This window comes from Solanum tuberosum, unplaced genomic scaffold (genome assembly GCF_000226075.1).
Source record: "Solanum tuberosum cultivar DM 1-3 516 R44 unplaced genomic scaffold, SolTub_3.0 scf00073, whole genome shotgun sequence".
Classification (NCBI taxonomy): domain Eukaryota; kingdom Viridiplantae; phylum Streptophyta; class Magnoliopsida; order Solanales; family Solanaceae; genus Solanum; species Solanum tuberosum.
The window spans coordinates 1,264,757-1,288,428 of NW_006239002.1; the positions used below are offsets into that span (position 1 = coordinate 1,264,757).

At 33.2% G+C, this 23,672-nt stretch overlaps 2 protein-coding genes and 1 long non-coding RNA gene across 5 annotated transcripts; 2 read left to right on the plus strand and 1 right to left on the minus strand.

Moving 5' to 3' along the window:
• Window positions 1-859: 859 nt before the first annotated feature.
• LOC107060379 (uncharacterized) lies at window positions 860-8,657 on the minus strand. Its single transcript, XR_001473304.1, has 3 exons — window positions 8,546-8,657; window positions 2,229-2,318; window positions 860-2,019 (listed from the first exon to the last, which is right to left on the minus strand). It is a non-coding gene; the product is annotated as an uncharacterized lncRNA (long non-coding RNA).
• Window positions 2,016-5,900, plus strand: LOC102597402 (abscisic acid 8'-hydroxylase 4-like). Of its 3 annotated transcripts, none has more exons than XM_015308198.1 (10): window positions 2,016-2,334; window positions 2,422-2,746; window positions 2,922-3,071; window positions 3,168-3,416; window positions 3,713-3,799; window positions 3,892-3,970; window positions 4,656-4,762; window positions 4,883-5,001; window positions 5,142-5,207; window positions 5,501-5,892. In XM_015308198.1, the coding sequence occupies exons 1-10, from the start codon at window positions 2,126-2,128 to the stop codon at window positions 5,610-5,612; spliced, it is 1,503 nt and encodes a 500-aa protein (XP_015163684.1). In that variant the 5' UTR covers window positions 2,016-2,125; the 3' UTR covers window positions 5,613-5,892.
• Window positions 8,658-12,963: 4,306 nt separating the features above from the next.
• Window positions 12,964-21,535, plus strand: LOC102597726 (LAG1 longevity assurance homolog 2). Its single transcript, XM_006346369.2, has 6 exons — window positions 12,964-13,432; window positions 16,028-16,236; window positions 18,068-18,223; window positions 20,161-20,346; window positions 20,433-20,611; window positions 21,154-21,535. The coding sequence occupies exons 1-6, from the start codon at window positions 13,316-13,318 to the stop codon at window positions 21,171-21,173; spliced, it is 867 nt and encodes a 288-aa protein (XP_006346431.1). The 5' UTR covers window positions 12,964-13,315; the 3' UTR covers window positions 21,174-21,535.
• The last annotated feature ends 2,137 nt before the right edge of the window (window positions 21,536-23,672 follow it).

Consider the following 23,672-nt stretch of genomic DNA (forward strand, 5'->3'; position numbering starts at 1 on the left):
TTTGTGGATTTGATTAACAAGTAGTAACATTAACACCATGTAATATTGTTTTGTCGATATTTATGATAATATTTTTAAATTATAATTTATAATTTATTTTAATAATTATAAAAAATATATAATTTTAAAAAAAGTGGGCTGGCCCGGCAAGCCTGTAGCCCACGTACTTGTGGGCTGGGCCGATCGTTTTCTGGCCCACACCAAAAATGGGCTAGCCCGGCCTGACCCGTAAAATGTCAAAGCATGTATGGGTTAGCCCGGATGGGGTGGACTAGCCCATATTGACAGCTCTAGTTGTGATGGCTACTCTGTTGAATAAGGGCGGTACTTTTAGCCAGAATTTTATTATCTTAGTGCAACAATAATTTGGTTGGGCTCCATTTTCGTGCACCATAAGAATGGAAACTTATATTCTCTTTGTTGAAGCCTCACACATCAATATCATGCCTAACCATTTAAAATCTAAACTCTGAGGTGGATAAAGCATCACAGTCGTGGCATCACACTTTTCACTAGTACACACTACACTGTACTGAACAATTCTAAAATTAGATACTGAAAAAGATTCCTCTTAACAAGGATTGCTATATATAAAAAAACAAAACTCACTAACATATAATATCATATATTAGCAATAATCAAATAGCATTACTTTTCACGGTTTTATGTTTTACAAACTAAAGAATATCTACCCTTCACCTTATAACTACCCAAAAACATCAAATACTTGTAGGACAACTGCATCAATATCAATTCTTCTCTAGTAATGTATGACTAATTAACCATTATACAAAAGGTTTATAAATAGTTAGTGCAACGGACAAATATTTATCTGTTTTTGGATGTAGAGTAAAGCTACAGATAATTTTGAGAAGTTCATTTCAGAGTTCCCAATATTGGAAACACTAATAACTGAATTCTTGAACAGAAATATTTAAAAGGCAGAAGGAAAATGCTATCGTGACAATTATATCATAGCAGTTATACAGAAGCAACAAAGTTCTATAGTTGCTGATAATGCTTTTGAAGCTAAATACACATCTGCTGACAGCTAATCACTTATGAGGTAAAGCAAATTAGAAGAGCATGTCATGTGCTATAATAACTCAAGAGGGAGAGTGGTGTTACGAAAAACGTTATTGCATAGTCCAGAAAATATTCTCATATGTTATATATGCAAATTAATGAGCATATTTCAAAAAGTCATCAAAACTTTTTGTTGTTTACGTTGGCTCTATGTTTCTATAATGGACCACGGACATGTTCATTTTCCAGTTGAAAGAGAACTTTTGAATTGAGGTACCATCATATATATATATATGTGTGTGTGTGTGTGTTATTTTATGAACTCGAGTAGGATACTATAAGATCTATATATCTGTATTTTACTAACTATGATCAGTTCCTGATCGCCCCATTCCCCCACACAACCAATCAACAACAACAATATACCGAGGTAGTTCCACAAGTGTGGTGTGGGAAAGGTAGGAGTGTAGGATGTATGCCTACCTTATCCTACCTATCTTAGTTGGGTAGAGAGGTTACTTCCGATTGAACCTTGACTCAAAAGCGGTGCACATAACCAATATGAACGAGAATTTTCTTCCGCTTGAGTGGGCCTTGATAAACACCATTTCCTCTGGTATTAACTCAAAAGTATGATCCACAAACGAAAAAGTAAAAGTTAAAGAAAATCAAAAGATCACATGCGCACAACTATGAGAACAAAACGAAAATAGTTACCTCTAAAAGAAGAGGAGCACAAAAATATACGTCAAAGCAGACAAAGCTAAGTACTCAGCTATTGGTGTGAATTTTGTCTTGTTTCAACGCAATAGGTCCACTTCATCAGATGACATTTGATATTGCTTAATGTGGTCCAATTTCGTCCTCCTACCTTAGATATGTATGAATCTATTATATGGCATATCATGATACAGTAATGTAATAACCCCTCTTACCCAACATTTGGCAAACCTTCTTCCCCATATATCTCGTCTCTATCCCAGCCTCTTCTTCCTATATATAGGGACAACTCTTTCTCACTATTTAACTAATCCATCAAAACAAAAGAAATAAATATAATATAAGATTGCAAAGCACAACACTAAACTTCTCCATTTAGATGGAGAATATTTCTTGTTCCATTCTTTACGTCCTTCTCTTTCTTATAGCTCTTCTCTTATACTATCATATTTCATTAAAGAAATCAAAATGGAGAAACTTACAAAAAGCAAAGCTGCCTCCTGGTTCAATGGGCTGGCCGTACATAGGGGAAACTCTCCAACTGTACTCTCAAGATCCAAGTGTCTTCTTTGCTAGCAAACAAAAAAGGTTCTCTTAATTCAAAGAAAAGAATATTCATCAGTTCATTAAAAGCATATACCATATACTCATTCTATTTCGAATGTTTGTTTGCAGGTATGGTGATATATTCAAAACACACATTCTTGGGTATCCTTGTGTTATGCTAGCTAGTCCTGAAGCTGCCAGATTCGTGCTGGTAACTTACGCTCACTTGTTCAAACCAACGTACCCTAAGAGCAAAGAGAGGTTGATTGGCCCTTCTGCTTTGTTCTTTCACCAAGGAAACTACCATTCTCGACTAAGGAAGCTGGTTCAGAGCTTGCTAGCTCCTGAAGCTCTTCGTAAACTAATTACTGATATAGAGGACTTGGCTATTTCTTCCTTGGAATTATGGGCGGAAAAAAACCAAACCATCAATACATTCAGTGTGATGAAGAAGGTTTGTTACTAGTAGCTCGTGCACCTTGTTGAATTGTGAGACCATCTCATCTAAGAAGCTTAAACTGTTAAAGAGCATACACATTAAATTACTTAATTATATCTTCAAATGAGCTGACCACAAGATTATAATCAATAGATCAGTCTAACACATGAATCTGACGGACATGTTACAGTTCTCCTTTGAAGTAGGCATTCTTGCTATATTTGGTCATCTGGATGCTAAGTACAAAGAGGAGCTCAACAAAAACTATTCCATAGTAGAAAAGGGCTATAACTCTTTCCCTACGAACTTACCCGGAACTGCTTATTACAAAGCTATGGTGGTAAGTAAAGCTTCTCTTATTCCTTCCCTATGAACTTACTGGGAATAACTTGTTTATTCCATAGCTTTATGCTGAAATTTTCTGTTATTGACAAAGGCAAGGAGGAAGCTTAATCAGATTCTTAGAGAGATAATCAGTGAAAGGAAGGAGAAAAAAACGGTAGAGAAAGATCTCTTGTGTCATCTGTTGAATTTCAAAGATGAGAAAGGGAAGAATTTAACAGAAGATCAAATTGCTGACAATGTCATCGGAGTACTCTTTGCCGCCCAGGACACAACAGCTAGTGCTTTAACATGGATTCTTAAGTACCTCTCTGATGACCAGAAACTTTTAGAAACTGTTAAGGTATTGTCTCCAGATTCCTTTTGGTTCCTACCTAGTTTTTTTGCTTTCTATTGATTAGTTAAATAAACACAGTGAAAAGGAACTACACACTATCAAATCACCCGAAAAGATAACTACAGGTAATCAATTAGTTAGCCTACTACAGTAAGCTAAAATGTACTTTAGTGTCAAAATAAATTTGCAGTATCAGTGTACATATGGTGAATCCCTTTCTGTTTCCCATCTCCATTATCACTTCTAATGTTCTATTGCGAGTCCGGCTCCCAGGTTTAAGAAAAAAATCCTTTCAAGTGCAGGCAGAACAAAGAACAATTTACGAATCAAATGGAGGAAAGAAGCCGTTGACATGGGCTCAAACAAGAAATATGTCACTAACTTACAGGGTAATCTTTTCTGCTTAGAATTAGTTATATTATACTCACAGCTTCAGGAAAAGAACATTTCCTCCCATCAGCTAGAAGAACTTCAATTGCAGGTCATTTTAGAGAGCTTAAGGATGTCAAGCATTATATCTTTCACCTTTAGAGAAGCTGTGGCTGATGTAGAATACGACGGTAAGTCATTAGTTATCAAATGTAAGCTCAACCATGGATATATAAGTACAAAAGGATACACATATATAAACTCAGTGCTCCTGTAGAAATGTTCTGATTATCTATTTTAAGCAGACAACTACTTCGTATTCAATACTAGTATGTGTGACGATTAGTGTAGATACATAATAGTAGTTTTTTTTAACTAATCATTCAGTCATTTTATATGAGGCTTTGACTGGACATGAAAATGTATATAACATACCAAAAGTACAGTGGTTTTAAAGATATGGTGTTATTCCTACAGTCGTATTTCATCAAGGGTACCATGAGAATGTTCAAGTAAATAGTTTTGAAATAGAGAACAATGTCAATCAAACTCACATGTCAGACTCATTGGACACAAGTACATCAAGACAAATTGAGAAATGCATGTATTGAAAAAACTTTATTTTGTGTCTCACACAACTGACACTAATTATGTGGGGATTCTTTTTGTCCCACAAGTTGGTGAACCTAAATCATATACTTTTGGGTCCACCGACTTGTGAGATAAAAAGAAGCCTCACACAACTAGTGTTAGTTGTGTGAAGGTTGGTTGAAGCACGAAAATGAAGTTTTCATATGTATCATTATTAATTATACCTTCAATACTCTGTAAGGCATTACTCATTTGACATGAATAGTAAAGATATCTTTAATGCAGGTTACTTGATTCCAAAAGGTTGGAAGGTCATGCCACTATTTAGAAACATTCATCACAATCCAGAATTTTTTGCCGACCCTCAAAATTTTGATGCTTCCAGATTTGAGGTATGTGGTGATCGAGTACTAACAAAGTGCTTTTCAATTCTCCACCTGTCTAGAATTTTAAAATATGAAAATTTGGTTTACTCCTAAAAACAAATATTATGTGGTGGATGATGGATGCAGGTTGCTCCCAAACCCAATACCTACATGCCATTTGGCAACGGTGCCCATGCTTGTCCTGGAAATGAACTTGCCAAACTGGAGATGCTGATTTTGATTCATCATTTGGTTACCAAATTTAGGTTTGACAATGACATCATATTTGCTACTAGATTCATAACTGTATATTATTTTGAGTCCACGATTTTTAACTACTTTACAAAATCCATTGTATAGACTAATATTTAACAACAATAATAACATAGAAAAACTGCAACAACAGCAGATTCAAAAGTTTAAGCCAACAGGTGGGGAATACCAAAGCATCGGGACTTGTCTATAATAATGGGTACAGACTTCTCTTATATATTCTTTTTAAAATTATTTATACAAGCAGATGTCATGTGCTCGCGTTCAAGTGTTGAAGAAATACATCCACTCAACTCCCCACATAATTCTCACAAAAATCTAGTAAAAGGGAAAGGATGAGTTTAAAGAAATTTCTTCTCAGTTCCAGCTTCACTTATATTTATGTCACGCCAGGAGATTTTTAAAATTTCAATTGTACCTACTAGAAGCGTGCTAAATATATCAGTGCTCTGACTTCATTAGAAATTTATACTCATCCATTAATTATTGCAGGTGGGAAGTCGAAGTTTCCAAAGGAGCAGTACAGTATAGCCCATTCCCAATACCTCAGCATGGACTCCCATCTAGGTTCTGGAAGGAAACAAGAAGCCAAAGAGATCCCTAGAAAACAAGATGCCACCTGATAAAAACTAATACTAGCAACAGAAAAGAAAAAAAAAACAGACGATACCTCTGAACTTAGTTTACTGTTTCTGGTGAAACTCATCCGAGCAACTTTTTTGTTTGCTGGGTTCTATTTTGTTCCCTTCGATGAAATTGTACTATAAAATTATTAGTATGTAAAGTCAATCACATTATCTAACAAAGACAGCAATGTCTTTTCTGGCTAAATTGTGACATAATGTATTCCAAGATTATTACTAACTCTGTCCTATAACAACTTATGCCTCAATCTCAAACAAACTGCAGTTAGTTATCTGAATTCTCACTTACCATGTTTCTCCATTTAAAAATTCATCTCAGGAAAACATTATACAAAATAAAATTTAAAAAAAGTACTAGAAGTTCTCTATATTTTATATTGGCATAAAAGTCTCTGAGAGAGCTAAAAGACTTATAGAAGGTGTATGACCCCCAGTAAATGTACTAACATGACGAAACATAGTTTCAGTAAACAGGTTACGCCTACATAGATTCTTTTTTCTTCCACCATGCTCTAGATTAAGCTAAGTTCGCATGGATTCCTAGCTTTATATATTCCAATTTGGTGAAAGAACAAAGATATGACTCATATAAGTTGGAAAAGCAGCACCATAGTGGAATATTACCGGTCAAACGAAATGATGCTCAATGGAACATTTCTGTGTGCATTGCATTGAAGAACATATATTACTTCGCGTGGGAGTCAGCATCACTGGGCCTAAGAAGATCCAAGTGTCCTAGATGCTTGAGTGGCTGCAAAAAGGAAATGGATTGATCTAATGGGAAACTCCCATAGTGGAAATTAGCAATTATGGAATAGGATGAAGGGTCCCATTAGACATGTCACTACAAAAATAGCCATCATGTGTATAGTGCTCCTGAAGCTATAATGGTCTGGTCGGCTACACTCATGAGATTTTTCTGGACTTGATTGAAACAATTGCTATGGGGAAGTAGCAAAATGGAGGTCATATAGACACTAGGGAAAACAACTACCTTGTTATCTACCTACCCCACGCAATCTTAGTATGGAATGTTCCAACAGGAATGAACCTCAATGATAGATCTGAATGGTTGTGACTTGTGACCTGTATATACATACCAAAATTACCTAATAAAAACAAAAGGTCACACCAAATCTACAGAACCATAATAGCCATAAATAAATTAAATGAAAGAGAATGCAAAGGCATCATAGCATTACATGAATAGAATATGGAATACATCACAGCATGTGAAAACAACACGAAAATTACCAAGAAATTTGAGTGTTAAGGGTTTTCTTTTAACCTCAGAGTTTTTCAGGGCATGACTCTAATTTCAGCGTATTTTTGTATCAACCTATGAACAGCAAATTGCATATCTGAAGTAAGTGAATTTCTTCATATATGATTAAGTTTCAGCTTGGGAAGAGTGAATTTCAAAGATAGAACTTCAGGCTCAATTTATCACCTCGATACCCTAAGGGAGGAAAAAAAGCTTGTCAATGTAACCTCAAGCAATATATGGACTACGATATTGTTTTGCAGCAGGAATGTAACTCAGAAAGCTGGCCAAGATTGTGCACGCGTAACTGCAACCATGATGTCGGATGTTATTTTAATCTCTCTGTTTTTTTATGCTAGGGTGAAGGCATATATATCGACATAGCATAACTTTCAAGAAATCAAACTAGTGCCCTCTTATCTGTATTAGGATTTTCATCTTAGCAAGTTAAGGCTAGCAGAATCTAAGAAGCACTTTCCGGAGTTGCTCTCCTACAAGCAACAGATGCTTGATAATTGAGATCCTCTGTGAAGGAAATATGACCTGACATTGCACTACTACTTCTGAGAAGTAGGAAGTGAATTGCATTCCAGTTATGGGTATCATAGAAGCTGCAGATACATTTTAACACATTCTGATATTGGCTATATGGAACATTAGTACATTACCTACCTTAGAGCATTACAGAATTCTTATGAAGCCTGAAAGCCAAGGGCATTCAACGAAAGGCTTCCCCTGAAGATACAGATCGATTTGAAGTTAAAACATCCTGAAATTTACTCGTACAAATCTCCCATCAATATCTATGTAGCAACTGAAAAATTAACCAGCCATTTTAAACCAAGTTTACATATCTGTTTTGGCATCAAACACTTCCAAGAGAGAAGTACCTAAAAGGTAGATTGCAAGCTAAGGGCATCATATTAAAATTTAAAGCCACTAAGCAAAAATCCTTCCTCTAGCCCTATCTCAAAAAAAGAGAGATCGCCATATCCCATGAAGATAAGAAAACGCCTAGATTAAATTTAAATACTTGTCATTCACTAGAACTGGTGTAATAAAATAAGTACAACTCTGTTCGTTCATCATACATCATTTATCAATAACTAGTACATGAATACATATTCTAGTATGTAGTATATAAAAACCAGTGTGTAGCCAGACACACAATTTATACAATTTTATAGATCACTCATTATAAACATAAAAATTCTTCGAAGGAACGTGTATTCATGCTTCAGATCATTATCAAGTATATACGTACCTGTACTTATACAAAACAAGACATGACCTTAACAATCAGAAGTTCAGAACTACCTCATTCCATTTATTTTTCCTCTAAACTTCCTATCCATTTACATTATATTACTCGGCGTTTCTATAACCTACTTAACTAATCTCCTCTACAGCTAACCATAATTTATCGCATCACCTAGTAGAATTACACAAATTACTCTACAATTAAGCGTCATTGATAAATCAATCCGTCCCTGAACAAAAGCCTGAGACAAATATCAACATGCATATTGCTCGACTTGAAGGTAAAATTCGACAAAACATGAAAAAATTAGTACATTCAAGAGACGTTATACATTGCTGAGACCAAAATAGATGATCCGAATATGTTACCGAGTAGAAATCAGGGAAGATCTGTCGCCGGTGAAGCGAATCCTATCGATCGGGTGGGTCGATCTTGTTGTTGCCCTAATTCCCATAGAAGAATATGAGAACGTGTTTTATAAAATTTTGGAGGGAATGCAAACTGAACGCGCAAAATGCAATTTATACTCTTCTTTTTTACGCGTTTGGGAGCACATGAATTTTGTACGCGTGATTCGATTATAGATTTTTTTTAAAAATACTCTAAAATAAATTTTAAATATTTATCGGACGATAATTTTTTTCATTAGACATAAATGTTTTAATTATAAAGAAATTATGTTATTTTAAAGACAGATTTAAAAAGTCAAGTAAGTAAAAGAGATGGAATAATATGTGTATTTTGAATCAAGAGTCATGTGACTTTGTTTAATTGATTGGTTTGTCATGTGAGCGCATGTGAACTACAAGCATTTTGCTTTGAAGATTTTTTGAATAAAATGTATGTAAGAACATGATTCGACCATTAAATAAGTTTGGTGTTGCTTCTCTCTTAATCTTAATCAGGAGTTTTGATTTTGAATTTTGAATATAAAAGAGATTGATAAAAAATACTTTTCCCGAATACAAACTACACGCTGCAATTCAAAATAGTTAAATTTCAATACAAATACTAAATATCACGAAGATATCAGAATAAAGAAATACTATTTAAATATAAGTCCAATGTTGAAGTGAAAAAAAATGGAAAAATTATGTGATTAAGCAAACTTATACTACTTAATTACTCATCATAGTTATAGTTTGCTATAATTACACTCGCGACTAACATTAATCATTAATTACGTGACTTGACTTCGAGTTGTATAATTAGTCACGTTTGTATAATTCGCCACATTTGTATAATTCGCAACTAACAATTCTTCGTTTGATTTGTATTTGTATACGATGGTTTTTATTTGTATATGACGATGATTTCCTTTGGTTTTTCAGTTTTGTTATCATATACATTCAATTTTTTTGTATATAACTTTTTAAAGTTTGTATAAACGTGTGTAGTTTTCAATTTTTGTATAATTTAATTCGTTTAATATATTTTGTATAACTATTTAAAGTTCATAAGTTTATGTTTGTATCAATTCATCATTTCAAGTTTTATCATATTTGTATAATTCCAGACTTTATATTACTCAATTATACAAAAACACACAAATGATACAAGTGTAGCCGCGAATTATACAAATTATTGCTCTATCTCGCTCGTCTCGCTCCCAATCTCGCTTGCCTCTATCCTCCCTCTCCCAATCTTGCTCGCTTTTCTCCTCCCTCTCCAAATCTCGCTCGCCTCTCTCAATCTTGCTTACCATATACACAAATGCATATGTATAATATACAATTATCTGATCGATATACATATACAATTCACCTCTCTCCCACTCTCTGCCCTCTCTTGCTCGCCTATCTCCTCCCTCTCCCAATCTCACTCGTCTCTCTCCTCCCTCTCCCAATCTCGCTTGCCATATATACAAATACATATGTATAATATATAATTATCTAACTGATTTACATATACAATTCACCTCTCTCCCATTCTTTGCCCTCTCTCACTCGCCTTTCTCCTCTCTTTCCCAATCTCATTCGCCTCTCTCCTCCCTATAACATGTAGCTACGAATCGTAATTATCAAACTATAGCTATGGAGCGTAATTAGGCTATTTTTAAGTAGCTATATGCGAAAATTCCTCAAAAAAAATTCTAGTTAAATGGAATGTTCGGATAAATATAGCGATGCCGTCTGTGTACTTTTTAAAAGTGTTATACACAATTTACTTCTGCATTTTGAAATATTTGCCAAATTGATCGAATAAAATGTTATACAAATATATCACTTAATTAACATTGATATCACCAGCAATATATCATTAAAGCTTCAAAACAAATATTGTCACCTACCAAAGTAACCAATATTATATACTATTATATATAAGAGGTCGTTGGTAGAAGTTCATAGTTTAATCGTAATTCCTTTTTTTACCATTTTAATTCCACATCTCGTGTACTATATTCTACTATTTTTTTCATCTAATTTTTTTTCTATAAATATAAAGTACAGACATCCTCCTATAAAGGAAGAAAAAGAAAAGTAGAGATGTGCCAGTTTGTGTGTGTTTATAAGGAGATCCACCAGATTATGAGTGAGCTGGAAGTTAAGCAAGCTAGCTTAAGGTTTAAGTTTAAGTTTAAGTATCTACTCCCTACTTTCTACTGGTGTGACTTTTTTTAATTTGATTAAAAAATTAAAGTTTCCTAATTTAAAATAATTTTAATTATATTTTCCCATTTTATTGTATTTATGACTAGTCATAAGTTTTTATAATCATATAAATGTCTTATTGTATCTCGTTATCCATATAAATAGTGTATGTCATATAAATAGTGTATGTTTGTATGGTATACTTAATTTCATAAACACCAACATATCTAATGTAATATTTATAAAATGATATATGAAAAGAATAAAGTTAGGTGGACTTTACTTATATATATGGTTTTGCGTTTAACCTGGATATAATAGTGTTCACTACTACATATATAAGCTCTTTTTATTCCAAGAAAAAAAAAGTGCATTTTCTATTTTAAGATATTTATGGATTAAAATTAAGTGGTAAAATAGTAGTGGTCCTATCTATCAAGTTGTAGTTCCAGCAACTACAGTGATAAGTTTGACAAAAGAAATTGAAGATTATTTATCCATGGAGCATCTTATCTAAAAAGATAAATAGTTAGAATAATATATTTTTATTATTTAAATATATTTCTAATATACCTCCTTACATACAATTTGATTTTTTCAGATATGTAAAAAAATTAATAATAATTAAAATTTAGTTAAGGACCTTTGTCTGCAACAATACAGTAAAGATTTGAAAATAAAGGACTATGTTCATACATTTTCTCTTATAGTTGGAACTTGGAAGTTAAGCAAAATAATTTAAAATCTAATTAAATTGACTTAATTTAAATGTTTTGAAGTAAAAATAGTTTTTAAGTACTTTCTTACTTTTTTTTTACTATTAGAATAAAATTTTAAAATAGAGGATTTGGTAGGTACACGTGATTCAAAGTGTGATTTACTGTAAAAGATAATGACATGAATATCATGCCCATGACAAATCATGTAACAACTTCAAGAAATAGAGAGTAGGTGAGAATAATAAAGATACAACATACTTTCCCTAATTAGTTGTCCATTTTTTAATTGATACATAAATATGACTCTTAAATTGACTTCAGCATATAACTATGCCCTTCAATTTTGAGTGCGCACAAGTAGACACTTAAACTTGTATAAAATTTAACAAGTAGACACATATGTCTTACATGGCATTATACACGAAGGATGTCATATATGACACAAAATTGTCATGTAGGGTGACATGTAGGACGAATATGTCTATCGGTTCAATTTTATACAAGTTTAAGTGTCTACTTGTGCACACCCAAAGTTAAAGGTCATAGTTATCGACTGACGCTAAGTTAAAGGTCATGTTTATGTATTGTGTCATTAAGAAAACAATGATTGACATAATGAGTATACCATTTTACCTCATTTAATTATGAAGTGGATGAAATAAAAACATAAATTTTCAAGAAGTTTTATCTTTTTCAAAGTAATTAATTGAGGGTATAATAGGTAAAAGGAAATTGTCCTTTCTTGATTTGTCAAAATGGACAAAGTAATTAGGGACTACCCCCTCAGTCCCTAATTACTTGTCCACATTTTTTTTTATCTGTCCCTAAATACTTGTCCATTTTAACAAATCAAGAAAGAACAATTTTTTTTACCTATAATATCCTCAATTAATTATTTTGAAAAGAAGTAGAACCTATTGAAAATCTTAAGTTTTTAATTCATCTACTTCATAATTAATAAGGATAAAATGGTAAACTCACTATATCAATTATTATTTTCTTAATAAATGTATCAATTCAAAAATGGACAAATAATTAAGGACAGAGAGAGTACTAAAAAAGAAAAAATACACAAGTAATTAAGAATATAAGAAGTAGCAATTTGATTTGACTATTAGAGTATTTGTTTAATATTTTTCTATTCCTTTTTACTTGTTCGACTAGTATTAATTATTATTATTTATTTTATTAATGGTATATTGAAAATTCAAATGACTAGTACTCTACTTAATTTAATAGATAAAAATAAAATCAAATAAAAAGTAAAGGTGCTCGGAGGCATCATTGTACATTTGATGCTAAAAATGTGAAGGTAAGAATAGTTTATACATATATTAATAATACATAAATTAGTTATAAAAAAATACATAAATGTTATACAACAGCTAAATTTTATAAGTAATAAATTTATTATTAAATAATACTTACATGAATAATTTACCTCTTCCTTAGCACGGCGTCCAAATATTTAAAGGTTATCAATAACATAAGGAAACCATTAATGAGAAATATACTAAACCACACCCCGCCATTCACAAGATCTGCACCATTGCCCCTTCTTATTCTGCCTTTTCTTCATTTCACACACACAAAACAACATTCTTGTTTCCCTCTATTTCGTTACTATTTCTCAATTCTGATTCTCTCCAGCGCCAGCCTCACCCCCTTTCCCCTCCGGTAGTCCGACCCCTTCTCCATCGGACTTGGCACTGCGGTGGGCATAAGGGCAAATTATTGTTCAAACAATTGATTGAATTTAGATGTGGATTCATTACGTTCTGCTATTTTGGTTGATATTTCGAAATTGAGGTTTCTGATTCTCTGTATAATGGACTCGATTTGGGCGAACAATGGTGCCCCTGCCGCTTCTCATTTGTTCTATGCCATTTACTTCGCTTTTGGTTTCGTCATCGTCAGATTGTTCCTTGACAGATTCATCTTTCGGGTAAGCTTGTTGTTTCTTTTTCTTGAAACATTCATGTGCTGATAACTGATATTTTATTTTAAATGTTATCCTTGTTTTATTACATTTGAGTATTGTGTACTCAATCTTGGTTTGACTCGTGTAATTAGTGGATTGCGTAAAAAGAAGCAGGGTGAAATGGACGTCACATTCAACCAAGAAAAACGACAACCTTCTTATAGAAAACGCATATAAATGTGAGCCCAATAATTATAGATCCCATCTTGATGGAAAATTTCTTGGCTTAAATTAAATCCGATTTACAGTAGTACTTTTCTTGATTCTGAGGTTCTGGCCCAATGTGTATGAGCCAACTGTTTAGTAGCCAATGATATAGCCCTTCTAAAAGAATCGTGATGGTAAGGTAATTTATTTCAATGAAGTTTAAACGGCTGAACTGAATTGGGGTTTCTTCAATTATAGCTCTTGAACTTCCAACTTTTGTCACCTGTAAGTAATTGAACCCATCCAGACTAATAGGTGAATTTATCTTCGTAAGAGTTAAGGCAACTTTATTAAAATTTGAGCTGTTTGACTTCTTTAGTTGTCTGCCACAACAACACTTTCAAGATTTTATAAAGTACTTTAGACTAGGTGATTTTTGTAACTATTGAAATTGATGTGAAACTCCTGTACAGATGATACCGTCCTATCAGATCTTAAAATGGTAATTTGGTGCGATGACTTGTGACCTCAGATTTGAAAATGTGTTTATTATTTCATTGTGCATCCTTGTTTTGGATGTTAGTTGTATTGAGCTGTGATTTGGGTGTTGGCATTCTTAGAACTGATACTTGGTTCATGGAGGAACGTTTTCGTGCATATATTGCTCTATGTACACCATCATGTAGTTCCAGTAAAAATCTAGAATTTTCTGCAGATTGCCATAGATTAATATGTTTTAGGTGAGATGTAAACTACGTTTACTCTCTTCTATCTATCAATTGTACTTCTTGAAGTAAAATTCATGTCACTCGTGATCCAGAAACTGTTTTAAGTTTCTCATTAGATGCAAACATGCTATTTTGGAATCTGTAATTCAAGTTAGTTCTAATTTATTTATTTTAATTTTCTAAATTCCTGTTCACTGACATATTTATTCATCACATAAACATTTCCCTGGCAATTGATGTACTACTTTTCCAATATTATTTAACTAGTCCCGCCATCTTTAGGTTAGAACTTATGGGCAATGAGTCACATGCCTTGGCACCGGTACTTTTTCTTACAGTTATGATGGTACTCAATGGGCCCACATAACCCGATCTATACATGGTGTACATGTCTTAAGTGGAGAAGACAAACCAGTCTTTGACTTAATTACAAGAACATTATAAGATGTAATTTGCACAACTAACTCAACCCTTTATAAGACGAGCAAGAAGAATTTAAGACCAAAGTGTTGTGAAACATTCAAATGCCTGCGTCAACAACTCCACTAACACCCAGTCCAGCTTGCCAATTCGTAGTTTAATTGCTTTCCGGTTACAATTTTAAGGGGAAAGTTGAGCTACTGTGTCAGGTATAACTATTAACTGACGCTCCATATGTTAGTCTACTTTAGTTATTATATATTATCGGCCATGTCTTAATATCAGCTTTAGTTTGTTCATAAGGGTTAGTGCTTTTGACTTATTACTTGGTGAGTTACTTTTAACATTTAATAGTTAAATAACTGAGTTTTATTTATAGTTAGTCATAAACTTTCCGATGTCAAGTCCTAAAAATTGATGAAAATTTAAATGTAAGATTGCATATTGCAGCACCCCTGGAAAAATATCTGCATCCACCCGGCTCCCCCTCCATTTTGTGAATCATAACCTTCAGTCCTTTACTACCTTGGCAGACTAAGACCAGCATGTATCCCTCTCCAGGGTTTATTGATGGGATTATGCCGATTCACTTGCACTGACCAATGAATTTTCTGTTTGCAACAATTAAACATGAATATAAATTAAATATTGCATATGATATTGAAGAATACGACGGATACAGATACTGTGATGTATTAATTGCATAATGCATCATCATCGTGCAATGTATTCAAATCTTTTGTGCTACCTTTGCTTGGAAATATGGTGTTTGACAGCTTTCCCCCTTCAGGGCCTCCCCACCACCACACTATTTCTTCTGTGCAATTGTGAGAGGTAACTTTTAGCTGAATATTTGTGATGTATTTGTTAAGTGGAGTGTACTCTGTTAGGATCGGCTTGTTCCTGTATATCGATTAAGCTTATTTCTTCTATCGCCAGTTTCATGATTTACATGTTTTATGCAATATGAATTAGTTCCTTTAAACGTTAATAATACTAACTTTTGCCCTCATTAAGCAAACACTAAGTTTAACTGCTTGAAAGTAGTCATTGTAAAGAGCTACCATTCAGTTACTACTTTCCTGATGTTGAAGAATTCAGATGATAGAAAATTAGGGAAAGTTTTTGAAAGTTGAACTGAATTTTCCCCCGATACTTTTACATGGACTGGCTGCTGTGTGACAGATTTGGTTAAATGACTTAAGTTGTTTACTTTACTCCGTCTTTCTGACGTATCTCTGTTCCTTGTTCACCTTGTTTCCAGAGGCTAGCCATTTTGTTGCTGCACCTGGGAACAACCCATCTCAGGAACGATGAGGCTACAAGAGGAAAAATTGTTAAATGCTCTGAATCCATGTGGAAATTTGCTTATTATGCCACTATTGAGTTTTGTGTCCTAAAAGTTGCTTATCATGAGCCATGGTTCCTAGACGTGAAGGGATATTTCAGTGGCTGGCCAAATCAAGAACTAACGTGAGTATCACATCCTGATTGTTCTATGATCTAGTATATGACACATGGCAGTCAACATGTAATATCTGTATAAAACTAAAATTGGGTGGTTACTTTAAATAATTGAGTAAGCAAGTAAGAACAATTACTTGTACTATTTGAGGGAAACAACAAAATTGCTAGCTATACGTGGTTCAATTCAAAATAGTATAGTTAGTGCAAATCTGTTGCTAGGTTCATAAGTTGGGATTAAACCAGCTGAAGTGTATGTTTTACTTCTTACTCCGTATTAAGTTCTCACCATTGAGCCTCACATTGGAAGTTTCATTTCTCAAGTTCTGCAGTATCTTCTTGTCTCCTATTCTAAGTGTACTGCATTTTATGAGGGTTTCGGAAAAAGAAAAAAAAAAGTCTTATTTTGCGATCCTACCGTCACTCTGTCAGAATCTTTTCTCAAGGTCGATGAATTAATATAAGCATTGGGAATCTTTTCTCCTTTGATGGTTATACAACACAAAAATTGGGAACCTCTTTGTTCCTAACCCATAGAGGATCTCATGAATTTCATATAAGCATCTTTGATATTCTCGTCCAGCAACTAAATCATGTCGTAATTATTTGATTCATTGGAGTATCCATTCAAAAACACTTCTTGTGCATGGTTGATACCGTATTGCTTAACTTTTACCAGTATGTATTTTGTCTAGTACTTGATAGGTTCTATTTTCAAGTATTCAAGGGCTACCTGTGTTACTTAATTGTTACCAGTATGTATCTTTTCTAACAATCACGAGGTTCCATCTGCAAGCATTCAGGGGGTTCTATGCTTTTTAGGAGTGGGTTTTGCCTTTGAGAGATTTATATATCTAGAAAATATAGATAACTTCTAGCAGTTTCAAAAAATTTATATAAAGAACTTCTAATACTTTTTATTTCTATTTACATAATGTTCTTATGAGATGAGTTTTAATGGAGTAACACGGTCAATGAGAATTCATATTGTTGACCCCAACTTGTTTGAGACTAAGACTAAGACCTGTCAAGTCACCAAGCCAAGGGAGACATCTCTACTCCTCAAAGAACATAAATAATTTCCAGAAGGAGCAATAAATTTCCTTAGAAAAGACCTCCTCCTCCATCTTCTAACAGTAAGTGTTTCAGATCCTCCTCCTCCATCTTCTTCTTCTTTACTCATTGCTGCTTCTGTCCTCAACTATTTCCACTCCTTTCATTTCATTTCCTCATGCTACACCTATAGTATCTTTTTTCTTTACCTTGTGCCACCAGAACGTGCATCATTACCCGAGAAAATAGCACTGGATGCCTGAAGGATGTGTGCTCCGTCTCTTGATAGCTCCTTGTATCTTTCTTTCTTCTATCAGAATGCCTTTACGATGCCAATTTTATTCAGAATCTTCGTGAAAGTTTATTGCCTAAGCAGTTGTTTCTATTCTCATACTTTGCAGTAAGCATGCTATTGGCTGAGGGAACACTACTTCTAGTAAAAATATCATCAACATTTCAGTTGAACAATTTTTATTTTTATTTTTGAAAATGCAAACAAGAAATAGGGCTTCTTAAGACACTAGATTATTGACTAGGCAAGACTCTTCTTTTCTGATATAACATGCATACCTTTGTTGCAGTCATTTGAATGCACTAAATTTTTTATAGAGTGAACAAAGTTCAAGTAGAAATGCAAATCTTGCTTTTGTTTTCATTTATCATTAGAACGGTTAACAACATTTATTGCATTTCATACTTGCAACTTTAATTTTTGTAGGCCTCTTAATAAAAGATTCACATGGGGGTTTGATAAAATCTAACATCCTTTGTTCATTTCTCATTTTAGGGCTGGAATTAAGCTTATCTATATGTGCCAATGTGGGTTCTACCTCTATTCTATTGCTGCCCTCGTTGTTTGGGAAACGCGACGGAAAGACTTTGCTGTAATGATGTCTCATCACATAGTTACAGTTTTTCTGATTTCATTCTCATATATTTTAAGGTAAGGTATACTTCACCAGTGGTTTACCTTTAAGTCTTTTTTGCATCAATACCCTAATGAAAACAGGGGACATGATTTATGTACGACGTTAGCAACACTTTGTGGTTCTATGCGGGGTGCAATACAAGTCAAATTTTCATATTCATTCAACCACAAAACATATATATTCTTTGGCATATTTCGAGAGATAACTTTTCCTTATATTTTCAGTTGATGGTGGGGGGAGGAAGGGATGCTAGGTCGAAGTAGATTTTAAACTTTGAAAGACCTGGTTTGAGATGTAGAAGAGGTTAATAATAAAGTAGAAGGGAAGTGGAGAATTGAACATTTATTGCCAAAGGAAGAACAGTTAGATGCCGGTAATGGTGATAATATTAATTTGCATATCCATATACAAAAACATATACTATTATCAATCTTAATTGGATTCAGATCATGTAATGTGTATAAGAAATAGAGCACCCAAGGGTATGGCCTAGTGGTCAATGAAGCTGATTGATTTCTTCCCATCTGTCTTATCCTTTGTGGATAGAGTTACTTGGTACCTGATGCTGGTGGTGGGAGGTGGCAGGGATAGGAATTAGTCGAGATGCGCAAAATCTGGCCCCGGACACCACAGTTCTTAAAAAACTGTGTTTAAGAAATAGAGGAAGTGTATTTTCATGTTTTTTTTGTTAATTGTGTGATGTTCTGCTACCTTTGAGAAATGAAATAGAACAGATATGGCCATTGCATTGAGATGCTTTAATTTAATGTCATACAATTTTCTACCTTTTCTTTTGGCTAAGATTTCCGTGAAATGAGGATACTCAACTGATCCCTTTCTTCTATATTTTGATCCTTTATCACTTTATTGTAGTAGAATCATTTATGTATAAGCACAAACAGCTCCTGAACCTTTGGACAAATTTGACCTAGCCAGTCCCATCCTTCTTATCCTGCATAAGGATGCTAATATGCCGTCTACAACAACAACATACCTAGTGAAATCCCACTAAGTGGGGATGCTAATACGCCATCTAAATGATAACACAATGAAATGGTTACTACTACTAATAAAAAGATAGTTAAATGATTGCCCCATCTTTCCAAGTTGGTCTAGTTTGTAACTTAGTTTTGCAGATACAATTTTTAGTATTTTTGCCTCAATGGTTGATTAAAAGGTTAATGTTCTCCTATTTACCTAGAAAAAGAGTTCCCAAATTAATGTTGAAGTTGTGCGGGGAATTGGTAATGGTTATTCCTGAGGGTCCATTTTGAATTCATCTAACGCATTCAAGAAAATTGAATTCATATGTTGATTTCAAGATAACTGGATAACAGATTTAGAATACTTGGTTTGTAATGGACCTTGCCATGTCTGCGCTGTTTCCCTCTTCCGAATTATAAGTTTGCTGATCTCTTAACATCATAACATCTCTTGTGACTCTCTATGGGTAATGATTTCCCTTGAATCTTTTTAAGTCATTTATTCAAGTTTGTTGGCATTAAATGAAAGACTCTTTTATGTTATAATCCCTGCAGTGGAACTATTTCTCCTAGTTGAAAAACTTGCTATTATGGCGCAGAGTATTTTCTTTCCTAATATTGAATATTAAGACATTATTAAATATAGGTCTCCTCTCTTACTAGTTTGGACTAACATGCCACAAACTCATCTAAAGGTTCATCATTCCATAGCTGCAGTACATTAATGATGACCTGTTGTATGCCATCCAATACATTTACTTGATTCAATGGCAGATCTTATCTGTCAAAAACCTTGTCAGAGTCATATGAATTTTGGATGGTCTCTAACCCAGTGTAATTTCGCTTACACTCTAGGAAACAAATTAGCAAATGCAAAATTCCAAATGCTGCCTGCATATTAGAAGAATGGAGTAGCTTTTATCTGCTTCAGTTTCTGTATTAATTTTGATGTGTTTTGACATATGTAGCTTCTTTCGGATTGGGATAGTTATTCTTGCATTACATGATGCAAGTGATGTCTTTCTTGAGGCTGCCAAAGTTTTTAAATATTCAGAGAAGGAGCTTGGAGCTAGTGTACTATTTGGTTGTTTTGCCGTCTCCTGGCTTGCACTGAGGCTGGTTTTCTTCCCATTTTGGATCATAAGATCCTCAAGGTCGGCACTTAACAGATTTTCTACTCATATGATATTGTTCCCCTTTTCTGTTTTTCCTAATGAGTTCAATGTGTTTCATTTCCCAGCTATTATCTGTGTGAGGTTTTGAATTTGTCGGAGGCATATGATACAATGATATACTACTTCTTTAACACAATGCTCTTGACCCTGCTTGTGTTCCACATTTATTGGTGGATTCTCATATGTTCAATGATCATGAAACAGTTGAGAAATAGAGGGCAAGTTGGGGAAGACATAAGATCTGGTAAGCTGCATCTTATTGTTATTTTGAATTTACAGGTACACTATGTTGTTGAATTTGTGCCTGATATAAAGGTCACCCAATCAGCTATAGAATCAAGAATTGTTATTTTGAATTTACAGGTACACTATGTTGTTGAATTTGTGCCTGATATAAAGGTCACCCAATCAGCTATAGAATCAAGAATTGTTATTTTGAATTTACAGGTACACTATGTTGTTGAATTTGTGCCTGATATAAAGGTCACCCAATCAGCTATAGAATCAAGAACCTCATAGAGAAACTAGAGACCTATGATTTTATTTTGTTGTAAATTCTTTAGTAGTTAAATCACCAACACCATCTTCTTTTAAACCGTCTGTCTCAGGTTTATCAAACTAGTATATTTCAAAGAAAATTTAATCCAAAAAAAATTCCTTTCAACTTTTTTTGGCGGTATGGTTCATAGTCTACTTGTATGGTTTGAATCCTCTTTCCCAACTTCTTTGAGGTTTCAGGATCCTCTTTGAACTGTTTGCATTGTTTTTTCCTCTTTCTGAATACAGATTCAGAAGATGATGACTAATTTGATTGAAGGGCTACCCTCAGAGTCGGAAGATGATGACTAATTTGATTGAAGGCTACACTCAGATTCTTCAGCGGAGCGGAAACGTGGTTTGAATATTACATATGAGTTGTAGGATTGCCTCTGCATATGATCCTTTTCCCCCAATAGACTTAGCTTGACTTCTTCTACGCTTTTATAATCAACTATACATTTTTTTGGGTTTGATCATTTTATAGTAATAGATCTTGATAGCATTAGATGCGGGGACATTTATCAGTTTAACTTGTCATTACATTTTTGGTGTACAAAATAATAGGTGTCTCCTTGTATAATTGTTCCCCTAAACAAGTATTCAAGCAAACCATCTTCACTTTGGTCTACATCTGTCATTACATATTTGGTCCAAAATAAATAGCTAAATATACACTATTTTTGTGTTAAAACTGTATATCTATCGTTTAATAGTACGTATATTATGAAAATAATATATGTATACTATATTTTGTGAGAAAAATGTATCATTTTGCTAGGCAGCTAACATTATAGTTTTCCAAAATAATTTGCAGAGACCTATGTGGAAGGTCTGGCGAAAGAAATTACAGTCGATAGATTTGTCGAAAGAATTGGCTGTCCTAACAGTAGTAGAATACTTTACAGTTTACACATCAAACACTGAAAGAAAAGCACTAACACTTTGTTTGGATAGTTGTTACGTATTGTTTCATAATGTATTGTATTGTGTTATATTGTACTGTATTGTCTTAATAAATACAATGCTTGATTGATTGTATCGTTACATAATTCACACCTTCATAATTTGAATGATAAATCTACAAGAAAAGTAGGGTACGGGGTAGAACTATTATGAAAATGTAGGATAAAAGATGAAATAGGATTATTATATAATAAATAAAGACAAAATGAGAAGAAAATATTAAGGTAACGATGCGATCACATACCAAATTGGTCGTTACATTTCACTGTTACATAACAATGAATTTAAACAATATGATACAACATAATTTCAACAAACATTGTATTTAAACTAACAATATAACACAATACAATACAAAACAAGGTGTAAGGGTGCATGTGACAGTTCCAAGAATGGAAGAAAATCATAGAGATTTCATATCTCTCCCTGATTCATCCTAATAACTATCAATTAGTTAAAGAAATGGCTCTATACAGAAGAAGAAGAAGAAAAAACTAATTAAAAACGTTATCGTGATTCCTTCCCTTCCAGATCATACATATGATGGTGAGATATAATAAGTACTTAATGAAATAGTTGAGGCGTGTCAAAGTTTATTTGAATTATAATGACAAGAGTTAAAGTTTAGCTTGTATTTATACATAATTGAGTCGAAAATCGTTGATAAAATTAACTTTTCAAAGAGTTGAATCCTCATTGTATTTGTATAACATACATGTGAGTTTTTTCTTTTCTTTTTAAGAAATTGAACATAATTATACAACCAATAACAATATATCCAGTGTAGTTCATAAGTGAGGTATGGGATTTAAAAAAAGTAAGATATTTTAAGATTGAGGAAAAAAAATGGTCTATCACAAGCCACATCATATATGTAGTCTCATGGTCCATGGATGACAACTCAATCAACTTATGGTATATTGTGATCAGTTAAAGGAAAAATGTGCAGGCTAATCATTTCGTGTGAAAAAGTTGGATGTTTATATTAAAATGAAATTAATTAACTTAATCAAAGAATAAGTCCTTTTTTAAAAATAAAAAAAACAATATTTTAGCCGTATAGGCCATTTTATTAATTAAAACAAATTAATAATAAACAAGTACTGGCCTAAGCCAAAATTAATAAACAAACCTATTTCTAAATTGGTTGGGGAAAAGTCTACTTTCCTATTTAACCTTTCTATATATAAAATCAAAGAATAAGTCAGTAATTTATAAATAAATAAATTAACATAATGGTCAATGTTTTGCAAGTCAAATACTTTTACTACTTGCTATTTCCTCCGTCCCTAATTACTTGTTCGCTTTTGAATTGTCACACATATTAAGAAAACAATTAATGAGATAGTGAGTTTATCATTTTATCCCTATTAATTATGAAATGGATAATTAGTCATTTAATTGAGGGTATAATATATTAAAAAATTATCTTTTCTTTATTTGTCAAAATGAACAAGTAATTAAGGATAACTATAAAAAGAGAAATTGACAAATAATTAGGGACAGGGAAGAATATTTTTGAAAGTTAATAGATGACTGAGTCAATTTTTACTAAAATTAGAAGCTTGAAGCCGTATGTAGCCATAAGAGACCTTTTTAGCGTGAAGTACGTGGCCACACTAACAATAAAAAGTCAAACAATATTTATTTCTTTAATACTTTTGTCAATTGTCATTTATAGCAATGTCTATGTTACTTTTGTCAATTGTGGTCTCATGCCTTTTTTATGAAAATTTAATGTTAGTTGACAAATTATTCTTGTGTTCCATCTGTTTTATTTTACTTGAATCTTTATTTGACAC